Source organism: Aptenodytes patagonicus, chromosome 1, assembly GCF_965638725.1.
Source record: "Aptenodytes patagonicus chromosome 1, bAptPat1.pri.cur, whole genome shotgun sequence".
Lineage (NCBI taxonomy): Eukaryota > Metazoa > Chordata > Aves > Sphenisciformes > Spheniscidae > Aptenodytes > Aptenodytes patagonicus.
In genome coordinates, this window is record NC_134949.1 from 44,664,695 (window position 1) to 44,677,930 (window position 13,236).

At 35.4% G+C, this 13,236-nt stretch overlaps 1 protein-coding gene across 5 annotated transcripts in view; it reads right to left on the reverse strand.

Annotated features, from left to right (window-relative positions):
• The window catches only part of PPP1R12A (protein phosphatase 1 regulatory subunit 12A), a 124,804-nt gene that overhangs the window by 45,082 nt on the left and 66,486 nt on the right, over nt 1-13,236 (reverse strand). For all 5 annotated transcript variants that reach the window (XM_076333541.1, XM_076333560.1, XM_076333570.1 and 2 more), the window contains exons 4-7: nt 5,655-5,814; nt 3,591-3,735; nt 595-669; nt 63-151 (exon numbers count right to left, since the gene is read on the reverse strand). In XM_076333541.1, coding sequence (XP_076189656.1) covers nt 63-151; nt 595-669; nt 3,591-3,735; nt 5,655-5,814 — 469 coding nt within the window. The remainder of the gene's footprint in view (nt 1-62; nt 152-594; nt 670-3,590; nt 3,736-5,654; nt 5,815-13,236) is intronic.

Here is a 13,236-nt window from a genome sequence, read left to right on the forward strand (position 1 = left end):
TGCAACAGCTTTTAAAGTTATCTTTTTTATTAAGAGCTTGTTATTTTTCCTAGTTTACTTACTTTTTGAATGTTTTCTGTGTCTGATTATTATCCATGTTGGCTGTGGATTCAATTAGGGGAGATTTCTTTTCCCGTTTTTCACTATGAAGCTTCAAAACATACAGAATGATGCAGTTAAATTGACAGAATGGTTATCAGCGTGACAAAACTAGAGAAGATTTCCCTCCATTTGTAACTACTACAAACACTAGAATGTGCATAAGCTTTCGAAGTGTCAAAGCTCAAAATTCTAAAATCTCAGAAACTGTTATTCCAAGTAAATTGTTCATTGTTGATGCTTCAGATCACAAAAAACCTGCTGGAGAAGGCAAGTAGAAGAGCACCTTCTTTCTTCCAAGGCTTTTTGGTCACCGTAATTGATCAAGTAAGGGCATGAAATAACTTTTGAGATGACTGTGGCATTACCTGAATTGAAGCCCCAAATCAAGCCTTTGTTTTTAATCTATATGCTCCTCTGAGCTGTGTACCATAATCATATGTATAATAAAGTATAACATATATATATATATATGTTTATATACAAAAGGCCTACCAGATTCTGCTTCTTTTGTAATTCTTCTAAATATCCTAGAATATCTTCATCTGCCACATCAAACGCTGTCTGCCCCTGGAGAAGGGGAAGAAGTAAAACACCATAATTGTACAGCAGAATTCAAGTATAACGGATTACGATGCCTTATCACATGATGATGCAGGTAAGGAGCACATTCAAAGAGAGAAATAAGAAAGTATAAGCCAAGCTCTATTACAAACTGTTAGTCTGTCAGTAGTTGAAAACAATCTTGCAATATTACTTTTTTTGGGTAATTGAAACAGAAACATCTATACCTGATGAGTAAACACGTTTTTTAAGAGAGAAAAACACGACCTCAATAAAATTTTGCTGTCCTTTGAAGGAAAAAGCTATCAAGGAAAATAAAATAGATTGAAAGAATATGATTCTCACAATACTAGTCCCAAACAGCTATTCCAATGGCAGTCGTATGGATGGATACTGAGCAGTTCAGTATCCTGTCCACCTTAGGCTACCATATACAGCTTGTTTTTTTAAAGTTTAAATTATTTAAGCAAGCTGTACTAAATTTAAATAGTCACACTTTCACATTTTTACAGTAAAACTGTATTTCACATCTTACGTTCCATTTTAGAAGAGATCTGCTACAACCATTTGTTCTTATCCTCCCTTAGTGTATGATTTCCATGGGACATGTACTTGAATAAACAGATCATAATGTGAATCATTAACACAGAGTAATGCTGTCAGCTGGAATTTCTTCAGCTTGCTGTATCTTACATCTACATAGTCACTGCAATTCTCGACTAGACCATATGCCCACAGGACATAAGATTCTATCTTTAAGGTCTGAATTGGTAAAGATCTCAAAAATTCCTCCTCTTCATCTCTACCTGAAGACGAGAAGGGCTGAAGCTCACACAGTTTCACAAAGAAAGCCTGACTTACTTTGATACTGCAAGACAATGTTTTGTATTTGGAAGTTTGCATTCAAATACAAGAAGGCTGGAATCTAGGCAAAGTCCTAGATCCATTGGTATAAATGCAGCTGCATCAAAATGCTGGGTGGATATACTGAAATGTTGGGAGAATCATGACAAGATCAGTCAAGTAAGTGCTTCTGTACAATAACCAGCAATAAAGACAGAGCTGTCATTTAAAAGTGGTCACAGCAGCTTATAAAGATAATTAAAGGTGTTCATATTTGTCTCTGCTTATTTCAGTTTCTCAAAACATTAACTAAGGGCAAACATATTCCTAATTACACTGTGAAGGCTATCTTAACTGGTTAGAAAGGATGGACCTTCAAACCACTAATTTTCACATCCATAAAACTTCTGACCATACAGCAGAAGCACATGCACCTTTCAACAAGCACTACCCAAAACAGCATGAGGTCCTCTGACATGTGAACTATTCCATTTAGTATAACACAGCACTAACCCAGAAACTAAACAACGAAATTATCTCAAGTTTATATTTGCATTATGATTACAGTTTTTAATCCAGCCTTCTATTTTTAGGTAGCTATTAAGTCAGTTTATTTCCAGAACGTATGAGTTAGACCTACCTTGACCACAAAAAATTACTTTGCAAAAAACCCGTTGTAGTTGGAAGGTTATCTCTAAACCCAATCCATAAAAATTAATACCTGAAGTCAAGTGCCTAAAAAATAATGGCTGAGTTCTCTGAGATGCTAAGCACCTACAACTGAAACCAAATCCAGAGGAGTTTTCAATCTTCATATCTCCAAAAGCAAAAATGCTTACTGGCTTACTTAAGAACACAACAGGCAAAACTTTCCCAGCTTGCACAGACAAGCCCATAAACCAAATGAAACAGCTTATATCTCTCTCTACCTCCCGTATTCTTATTCTTGCCCCAGTTGAGTGGAACATACTTTCATGAGAGTGCTCTCTGGAACGCCACCCTCCACGTTCTCACAACCCCAGTAAAAAGTCTAACAGATAACTTGATAAACTGGCTTCAATTAATTGCACCAGCTTTTGATTGCCTGATACAAAATACAGTTATACTGCTGATATTTAAAAGTTCTATAAGCATTATACAGAGACAGAGTTGAAGCTATTTGAAATTTAATGCCAGGTTTCATTGGTTTTATTATAAGCAACCTTGATTTCTAAAGAAGAAAAAGTCAGCAAAGACTAAACATGTTAAGCGGCAGTTTTGCCCTTATATAGAGTAAATACTTGCTAATTCATGACCTGCATCTGCATATTTCCCTAATTTATTTTTAAAAGCTTATGAAAAAATTCAGTGAAGACTCAATCTTAAAAGTTGGGCAAGTAATTTACATATACGGTATTGACAGAAATTGGAAGCAGATCAGAATCTATCTGTAAAACACGGTGCAAAGAGAAGAAAGAGAGCTTCAGCACTTACACAGTTGAATGAAAAGTTTTGGATCCTTGTGATGCCTATGTGAATCATGAATATATTTATATCTGTTGGGAGCAAGATCTTGCAAAGCCAGCAAGCTACGCAGGCCTTTGCGTAAAAGTCGAGAAAATATAGCTTAGGAAGCATTCAAGTTATGTCTCGGGAGTCCAGAGATGCCTACAAGTTTCTTCCAGCGCACCAAAACCAGCATATAGTGATAACTCTTTAGTATGCCAACACAATTTAAGAGTTAAAACACTACCCAAAGGCATCATCGTCTTCAGTGATCAAATAAAAGCCTGTATGCAATCCATCAAGTCACTAATTTTGTACCTCTGAAATGTCAATAAACCCATTCTATTTTGAATTTCCCTGTCAAAGATTACATGTATCATTTAATATAAAACTAAGCATAAAGTCGGTCTAGAAATTAATTTAGACAATCAAGAGAATTTAGTTTGAAACACAAACATGCTGTTTTGACAAAACATGCATTATATAAAGCTCCACGTACAGTAAACAGCAGTTTATCATCACTTTTCTTACCCTGGCTTCTAAAGTCACTTTAGAGACCAGAACTTTGTATCTTGACAAGGATTACATAAAAATCCTACCACTTTGTTGACAGCCTCCATATCACATAGGTTTTCCACTAAAATGCGACATGCTTCTTCTTTACCCCAGTGAGCAGCAGCATGAAGTGGTGTCCAGCCATCATAATCTTTAATATTTACATCGTAGCGAGCCTGTATTAAAAGCCTAAAGAAATTTAAAGAATTAGATCTTGACACTGCTGACAGGGATAAATAAACTGCCGTAAAATCATGAAATTATTCTACAATAATATCCTTCTCCTTTTTCATCATACATATTTTAGTTGGGCTATTGACAATTGATTAATTTTATTTCCTCACAGAAACATTTGCCTTTTCATTGTTCAGTAGGTGTATGTATTTTTAAGGAAAATCCAAGAAAAAGAGCCTTTTCCATTTTCTTCTTTATTCAATTCCTCTTCATTCAAAGTCCATTGTTTCTATAGTTAGATATTTTTCTCTACATGTGCAGTAATAGAGAAAAGCCCTTTTACGAAAGGAAAGCTATAAAATGTCAAAAATTGTTAGATACTGTGTTCTTACCTAGTAAATTATTAAAACCGCCTCCTGTTCTAATATTAGTTGCTTCAAGCTGTTAAGTCTAATATTGGTTGCTTGAAACTTGCATCTCCTCCTGTCATTAACATTTGATGTTCTAACAATCTAGTATTTACGTGCTTCAATTGCTCTCTGAGAGGGAGCAAAGCTCCTCAGAGGACCTGCTTTTCAGCCTGCGTTCAACACTCAAATTCAGCATGGTTCTGACGTGAGTGTCAAAGTGACAATGGACACTTAACCTGACAAACAGTTTTGTGTAAAGGGCTATCAGCTCTCTGAAACACTGTCTGTAATTATTAAAAATCACATAACCGTGAAATACTCTCAAACAATTATCTCCATTTCGCAAGAGCCAATATGCTTATAGTAATATCCTGCAATGAGTCAACTTTCACACATGCTCAGCTGCAAAGTCTTGCAGTCTTGCATCCTACACAGAGCACACATTTTTGATGATTTGAAGCCATCTCGAAAATTGCCTGCACATATATTTTTCCCCTCCTAGGAAAAGTACATGGTCTGGACTACAAAAAAGACACTAACTGGGAGAGCTAAAAAAAACCCCCAGTTATAGATATAATTCCCTTACAGACACACACTATTCTAAAATAAAAATTATTCTTTCCCAACAGAGTAATTTCTCTTCATCATGTTGAAGCATCAGGGTTTTCTGAAGCAAACTCCCATTCAGTAAATTCTACGTAATGATTAAAAAAGCTCTGTCGTTCAACTTCTGTGTTGACAAAGCATTACAAGGCTCTGCAGACCTTAAAGGTAGCACTACTTACAGAGTCAGGGTGTGTGCTCATCTTCATACATGTTACAATATAGAATTGTTCCTAGTACTGCCAAAGCAGTCAAATACATTTACACAGTAAAGCAATGTATTATTAAGTATGCTTTACTTCAATAAAAGCAGAACTTTGGTGAAAAACAAATTAAACATCTGTTACAGTATATACTCGAATTGTATTGTACTACTGAAGAGCTTCCTGTGAATTAAGGGACACCAAATGCCTGAAGCTTTCCAGGAAAGATTTCAAGAGTCATGATTTTCAACAACAATATCAAAAAAGCAAAATTAAATTCTCTGTTCTTTAGGTCTAAAAACCTTTAGTCTGGATTACAAACTCCGCTTTATGTATGCATATAAATATGGTGTCTTGAAAACATGCATCAACCAGCATGCTAATTGACATTATAAAAAGGTATTAAGCTTGTTTACACAGTTGGCTTTAGAAACAGGGCAAGTTTTTTGTCAACTTTCTTCTTTTAAATAAGTATTCAGGCTCAATATGTACACTGTGTTCACATTTTGAATGACTTAACACAGAAAGCTAACAGCATCATGATATATGAGTGCTTGAAAACATAAAATCGAACTTTGAGGAAAAGATAGTTCTAGAGATTGTTATTTTCCAAGATACAATCCCTAAAAGTCAGAATTGTCCAATCTTATCAATTCCAAGCAGCATTACATGAACAAGACAATCAAATATGAAAAATTTCCATTTAAACCACACTTACTTTAAGACTTCTGTATAGCCTTTAGCAGCAGCTACATGAAGTGCTGTACCACCAGATTTTGCATGCCTGACATCATTTATATGGCCGCTGTTGAGCCACTGTCTTGCATCTCTTAGCATTATTCGTTCTTCTTCTTTTCGAGCTGCCTCTATATCAACGCCTAATTCGGATAGGGAGGGGGAGAGTGGAAGAGAAGACACAAAATATTTTAGTTCAAATACTTCAATTTGATTATGTAACAAATCTTACACCATGTTTATGTGATACAATAAAATAACAGCTAAACAATATGAATAAAGTTCATGGTTAGATATGAATATCTTTTTGAAGATGAACCCCAAGAGGTTATGGAAACATCCGTTACTGCATGACACTCTGCATGCATAATGCAGTTTTTTCCAAAAGAAGGGGAAAAAAAAAAAAAAGAAAGCTACTAAAACTGGCTCTTCAATTTTAAGCATGTCTACCATCACAGCAATAATCACTGAATTGACCTGTTAAAAAATGAGAAAAATTATATTTTAACTTTCTAAGCACCAAAATATAAGTCTGGTTTGATGTATCTGTAGAAAGTAGAAAACAGCTACAATTTTTTTACAAGGAGATATCTATGGGAAGAGGAACTGCCTAGCTTCTCAACACTGATGAATACTTACAAGAAAGACAGAGCTATATTTTTTATACTTTCTAAAGAATATCTTGTTAAAACCAGTTTGTCTTTTATCACCGAGAAACAGAAACCTCATACTCAGATTTCCAAGCCTTTGGAAATCTCCCTTCATATCTCAGGTGAAAAAAACAAAACCACTGAAACCTTTTAATAGTACGTCTCACAAAAAATTATCATACACTGATGAAAAGGGAGGAACACAATATAACATTTACAAGTATACACATCAGGTTAAACAGATTGGAAAAAAACCCCAGACCCTGAATGAGCAAAGCAAAGCATGTATTTGCAAGCATTTCTTAATTACTATCACATGGAGTGATCTAAAGAACATAGCAGAAAAGGGGTCTTGAAGAGAACTATGCATGAGCATTGCTCTAGCTATGCTGACTGAACAGTGACAGCTTTGTGAGGAAAAGGGATTTAGGAATTGTGGTCATCAAGAGCACAAATTGCATCTGGGCTGACCTCCAACAGAAAATCAGTCGGCCAACCTTCAGCAAAGTTATTTTATGTGTATGATTTGTCTAATCTTAGACACTGGTATGCAGGGACTTGGGAAATATATACTGTTCTTCTGAATTTTTAATTTCTTGTGGAGTAAAGCGTTAACTTGGACATAATAAAAACAAGTGAAATCTAGGAAGAGGTACTGGTTTACTAGATAAAACCACAAACTTCAACAGTCATCCTTATATAGCCTATAGAGGTTAAGATGATTTTTAAAACACTTGAGATAGATGCCCCTTGACTCAAATCTAATTCTGCCTTCTTTCAGTATTTCCTGCTGCAGCTTCTTCTGTCCTCAAACTGTTTTTCTCCAGCAAACATGTTTCTATCACATAACTCTCCTAACTAATCAAAGCACAACAATATAAAGCAGACTGCAAACAAGACTATGCAAAGCTAGAACACCTCTTTTCAAAACTACTCTACATAATTAATTAGTTTTAATTAATTTTCAAAGTCTTTATAATGAACAGCAATTTCAGGCTCTGACGTCTTCAAAGAAATTGTGAGCTATTAATCCTTTACAGGGTGAATGGATCCCCACAATATGGAAACCAAATTAAATCCAACTTGACTGTTGCCCATTTAGACATGCAGCAGAAAATGAGCTAAGGGATGAAGTGGCCTTCATTAAAGAAATTATCAATATCACAAAATGAAAAGACATACATAACATAGAGATGATCATATGTAGTGCAATGCATCATTCTATTATGTAAAACATGATAAAACAGATTATAATAAAACAGATTCATCAAGCTCTTATCAATCCACTGGCAACTAAAGCCAGAGCAACAACCTGGCAAACTGAAAGCGATTTTATTGGGCACTGCTGAAATACCCTTAAGGCAGTGGATACCAGGCTGATATATCTATTACGTTACGTATGAATTAGTATTTCACAGATGCTGCAACTCCCCAATTATACAGCAAGAAAAGCCTTGAAAATGACATGCCGAAATCTAAATTTCCTGAAATGCAGAAAGAAGGAATGTAATTATTACATGCTTTTGGAAACATAACAAGTTATTTGTTTGGTTTGCAGTAGCATATGACAGTGCTACAACAGAGCTCACTTCTTTTTTATTATTCTTCTGTCAATTCACACCATAACAGATATTCCATGTCTACAAATACGTAAAAAAAAAAAAAAAAAGGGGGCATGTAATTTAAAAAAAAACCAAAACCCAACCACAAAGAAACATCAGTTGGAGAAAAGATTCTGTTCACTAAGCAAATCTGGTAAAACATTATGCTAAGTACAGCTGAAAAGATAAAACTTTACGAAGTATCATAAAATAACTGAGGCAGGTTATACATTAAGTATTTTAAGCAGCTGACTGAATTCCTAGACTCATCTACTTAATCAACTAAAACAATCATTTCAGTCTTGGCAACTTAACAAAAATTAATAGAATTACATTTTATCAGAAACTGATGAAATCCCATTAATCTGGAGGCTAAATCTGCAAGATGCAGGAAGATACAAAAGACTGCTGAAGCACTAAGCGGTGGAAAAAGCTAAAATGTACTTGTTTGAAAGAAGCTGTGGTAAAAATTAAATACATGGAAGTTTCTAAAACTGTCTCTCTCAAGACAACCCATGACTAAATATATCTGAACAGAGATTAAATTTTACACATCTAATAATCTTTATAACTCTGACAGATATGAAGAATGAAAACCAGGAACTTTGAATCAGTAACGTATTGATAATCACGTATTCTCATTCCTCCAGAAGGCTCCTAGATATTGATGTATGAACTACTGCAAATTGTAACCTCCTCGAGCCTTCTCATCTGCTTGCCTTTCAGAATGACACAGCAGTGCAGATCAGCAGATCCTGGGAAAATAATTCTCTAGAGTACAGTCATTTACATGTCAGTGTTGCCTGCAAAACACTACTATGCAAATAAATAGTTTATATATCATCTGTTAGTCACATTTATGTCCATCCCCTTTTTGCATGCCTGAGGTCTAACTGTGAATCCTTATCAGCATGAGTAACCTTCTCCACCTGAAGAATCCGACGTAAATTCCTCTCAGTGTAAAACTGTTCATGTGTGTGGCTGGTTGTTTTGAGGCACTTTTGTATAAAGGAAGAACAGAGAAAAAGTTCTTCCCAAACCCTGATCTTGAGCTTCTAACGGTTCATGTCTAAGCATACTTTCCAGGTATGCCTAAAGACCCAAAGAATTATGTCAAAATAGCAATGCTTTTGCAGAAAAAGTAACTAATACTGAATATAGACTTCTATCATTATCACAGACGATTGCATTTCTGAAGCCCAAACAAGACATAATGGCTGCAAAAGACTAATGGCTGCATTAATACATTATTTTACAAGACAGTAAATTTCTGATCATATTTCAACAGAAGAAAGTAGGAGAATCTTGGCAATCTAAATAAAACACCCCACATTAATAACTGGCATGAAAATGGGAATTGAACTTTGTGTCATAGAAAAAAAGCCCCTCTCTGAGATAAGCTAAATACAATTCCCACTATTAACTAGAGAAAATGGAATGTAAACAGCCTTTATTATACCTTGTACGGACCTTTCTCCTTGCTTTTGTTTTCCAGACTCTATTAAGATATCAGGGAAAAAGAAAATGCTCGTCATACATTTCAAACACTTTCTTCATACGGCCCATAGATGGCAATGTGCTGCCTCCCAGCTCAACTTCAGCTGGAGTATTCGCTCACACCACCACCACACTTAACTTCTGGCAGTCTAACAACTTCCTAAGTCGTTAATAATTTATTGCTAAATGCTTTCATTTTTTCTGATCAACAAGTGTTATTCAACAGTTCCAAACAGGTTTGAAAACAGTGTGCCGTTCAGTGAGCATTTAATGAAATTCAGCATAAATTTAAATGCTGAATCATTGTTTCAGGACTCCTCAGCCATATAAAGGCATGTTTCCTAGATACTGCATGGAAGATCAACCCACTTTTTACTTCATGTAGTGAATGTTTATATACAAATGTAATAGTTTGCATTTTATCCACATAAACAATGCTGAGTTAAGCAATACATCCGAGAGAGTCTCGTTACATTTACCTACAATTAAGAATGAGGAACATTTGCTTCTCCTCGGAAAAGGAGAAGTAATCTCTCTAATACTGAAGAGCTACCATGCTGGATCATGAACTCCTGATTCACCTCACGTCACTTCTCCCCACTAACTCACCTCCCGAGAATGTTTCCTATAATTCAAAGTAACTGCTTAAGCAGTTAAAAATAATTTTAAGAGGACATCTGATGATGAACAACTAAAAAATCACTTCAAACCATAACACTTAACCCTACTCAAGACCTGAGGAGAGGCAACGTTTAAAACTGGTCAGGGCTAGCTGGAACTAAAGCGATAGCCAAGCAACATCTCTCTCAACTCTGCTAGCTTTCACCAATGCAAATGAAAACTTCACACTACTGGGGAAAGACAACTTCCACAACTACAAAAAGTTGAAACATTGCAGAGTAGAAACATAAGGGATCACATCAAGAAGCTGGGAATAACTATTTTAAATGAATTTAAATCGATAAAGATATCACTGATACAGAATTCTGTGGATTGCAGTGGCATCTATATACATGGGGCTGGCCCATGATAAAGATATCAGCCATATGGAGAAACAACAAAACAAGTCCTAAGAGAAGTTTTTTGTGTAACACAAGAAATAGTTAAAACACGTGGCATGCAAAGAGAATAGTTGTTCAGCACTACTGTGGAATAATTTCCATAAAATACCTAGTTTTTCTATTTGTGAAGTGTTCATAACTGTGTCAAAAAATCTTTATACCTTACTAGACCGCGTATGTAATTTACCTTCTCACAAAATATAAAACTAAGCTAGGTTTTAAGCTTAAAAAATAATTAAGCCAATAATTTGCCTTTGAAGAAAAATGAAACAAGAAATTCCCCTTTGCAGGAAAATGCTTTTCTTACTATCAGAGTGCTATGGCTTCACTTATAGGGTAGCTAGTCCATTAGTTCAGAACTACTGTATAGTTCATTGTATCAATAGGGTCCTGCTGTATTCTCAGCAGAACACAAGGTGGCCTTGTCTGGGGATCTGTGGCCCACAGCCTGAACCAAGGGTCACAATTTAGAAGCGTCACATATAGAGATCAGAGTAACTGAAGAAAGAAAGATATTGGGTATTAGTAATACAAAAGGTCTCTTCTTTCATGTCCAACATGCCTTACAACAGAACTTGTAAAACAAGAAGACTAATTTGGTTCACTGACCATCTCCTCTCCAGACAGGTCAGATTTTGGAGTCTGAATGCTAAAACAGGATGAGCGAACACTGCAGATCCTTCCTTGTATTAAGCCTGTAATATCACATAGAACTGAATTGTGTTCCATTCTATAATTTACTTCCATGAATTTAGTGTCTCCAGAGGCTCCTATTTTTTGCCCTGTAGTTAGACATGTCCTTAAAATATAATTTGATACCTGTGAAAATTGGGCATAAATATCAATTGATGATCTGTAGGAGGCTCAATAGTTGCACAACTGGAAGGCTCTGTTTGAACTTTTCCTATAAAGACTGAAGGTCTGCAAAAGCAGTAAAAAGGGTGAGCTAACACGGCGATTCTCCTCAGATTTCTACCAGAAACAAACATCAAATGTCATCACTGACACATATCTGAAATCACAATGAACCTGACTGATCTTTCCAGGCAATCTTTTGCCACCAAATGACTCTGACTGCTGACGCCAATATGTAGGGAGCCATACTTACAGCATTAACTAAGCAACACAAAAATGAAACTATAATGAATGTTGGAATAAATACACGTGAAAAGGTTGCAAGGCAAGAATGCTACAGAAAACATCTACTTAATTTTCACGCCGCATGTTTTACCTACACAGAGGTAAATTTTTTTGGCACCCAGGTTTGTTTATTTTCAAAATAAATTGGCTGATCTTCCACTACCAGTAACACTGAGACAGGGCTGACCTTTCCACAGACCCTACAATTAACTTGCATTATCAAAACTGCGGCACTGCTTTATTTTATACGAGGAGCAATGCTAAAGCTAGAGGGATAATTGCATTCAGCCACATGTATAGTCAAAGATGAAACGGTCACAATGCATCAGTGTTAATTCCACATTAACATAAACAATTAAGTTCCTATTTTAGAGCTATTTACTTCTCTAGCCACAACATACACACAATTAGGCACTTTTCAAGTGATCATGATAATGGCTAAATAATCATTCTGTATATAATATTAACTTTATATGCAAGTTAAAGATGCCATCAAAAGCACATGATTAAAACCTTATTGCTGAGACAACTGTGTCATGATTTAGTAAGTTATACACTACAAGTCCACATCTAGATTCATACTCTTTCTATTCCATTCTCACCCACAATCATTAAACATTTCCTATGATTTCATCCCTGCAGGTAAAAGCCCTTAGTTCTTACACCTTCAGACACAAATTCAGAAGGAGGGATGTTGCATGCCTTCTTCCCCGCTTCTGTGAAACTGAAACTCCCAAGTGGTCTAACAGCAAAACAAGCTAGGTAAAATACATATATATAAATGCATTCATATGTATTTGTGTACATATATATACAAAAAATAAAAATTTATATATATACACATATATAACCACAGGCTTTAGTGCCCTGTTAAGATCAGGAAGGCAGAAATGTTGTCAGGGATGTTCAGAGTGTGGTCACTCTTCAGGACAGCATCCAGTTCCTATTCTCCACAGAGGGAGGTCAAACCACTCTGAAGCACCGCCCTAGCAAGTTTTTTCTCACCTGACATGGTGCCTCGTTCAACCAATATTTTTTTCAAATCATCTTAGAAAGACCAATCTTCTGAAAATCCTTTAGCTAGGCAGCAAGCCAACTGACATAAAAATGCAAGAGGAATGCTTGGAAAATAGGTTTTCCATAATAACTGAAATGTAGTATTTTAGAACAACCTGAATTATCCCTTTAGAAGCTAACAGCTGTAGCGTGGGAACACCTACATTCTTCTCAGACTTATAAAGACAGCACCATAGTTTATTGTAAGCTTTAAATATGAAATATGTAAACCACACTGAAATTCTCAGTGAACTGTGGCATTTAGTTTAGGTTGCCAACGCTAATTTTACAATTGGGCTGTTCAAAATAGTTAAACTTGCAAAAGAATAAAAATTAGCGTGTAATGTTGAATCTCTGCATTGTAAAAATAAGTGTACATAAAAACCCCATATAACAAATAATAATTTTTTCTTTTAAAAAAAGCAGTAACATATAAATAAGAGATTTTGGAAAAGAGTTCTTTTCCCAAATAATGTCAATTTTACAAAGAACTACTACAGTCAATTAGTATAGCACATCAGTAAAGTCAAACATTTCAAAAACAACCTTAAAGACTTTAG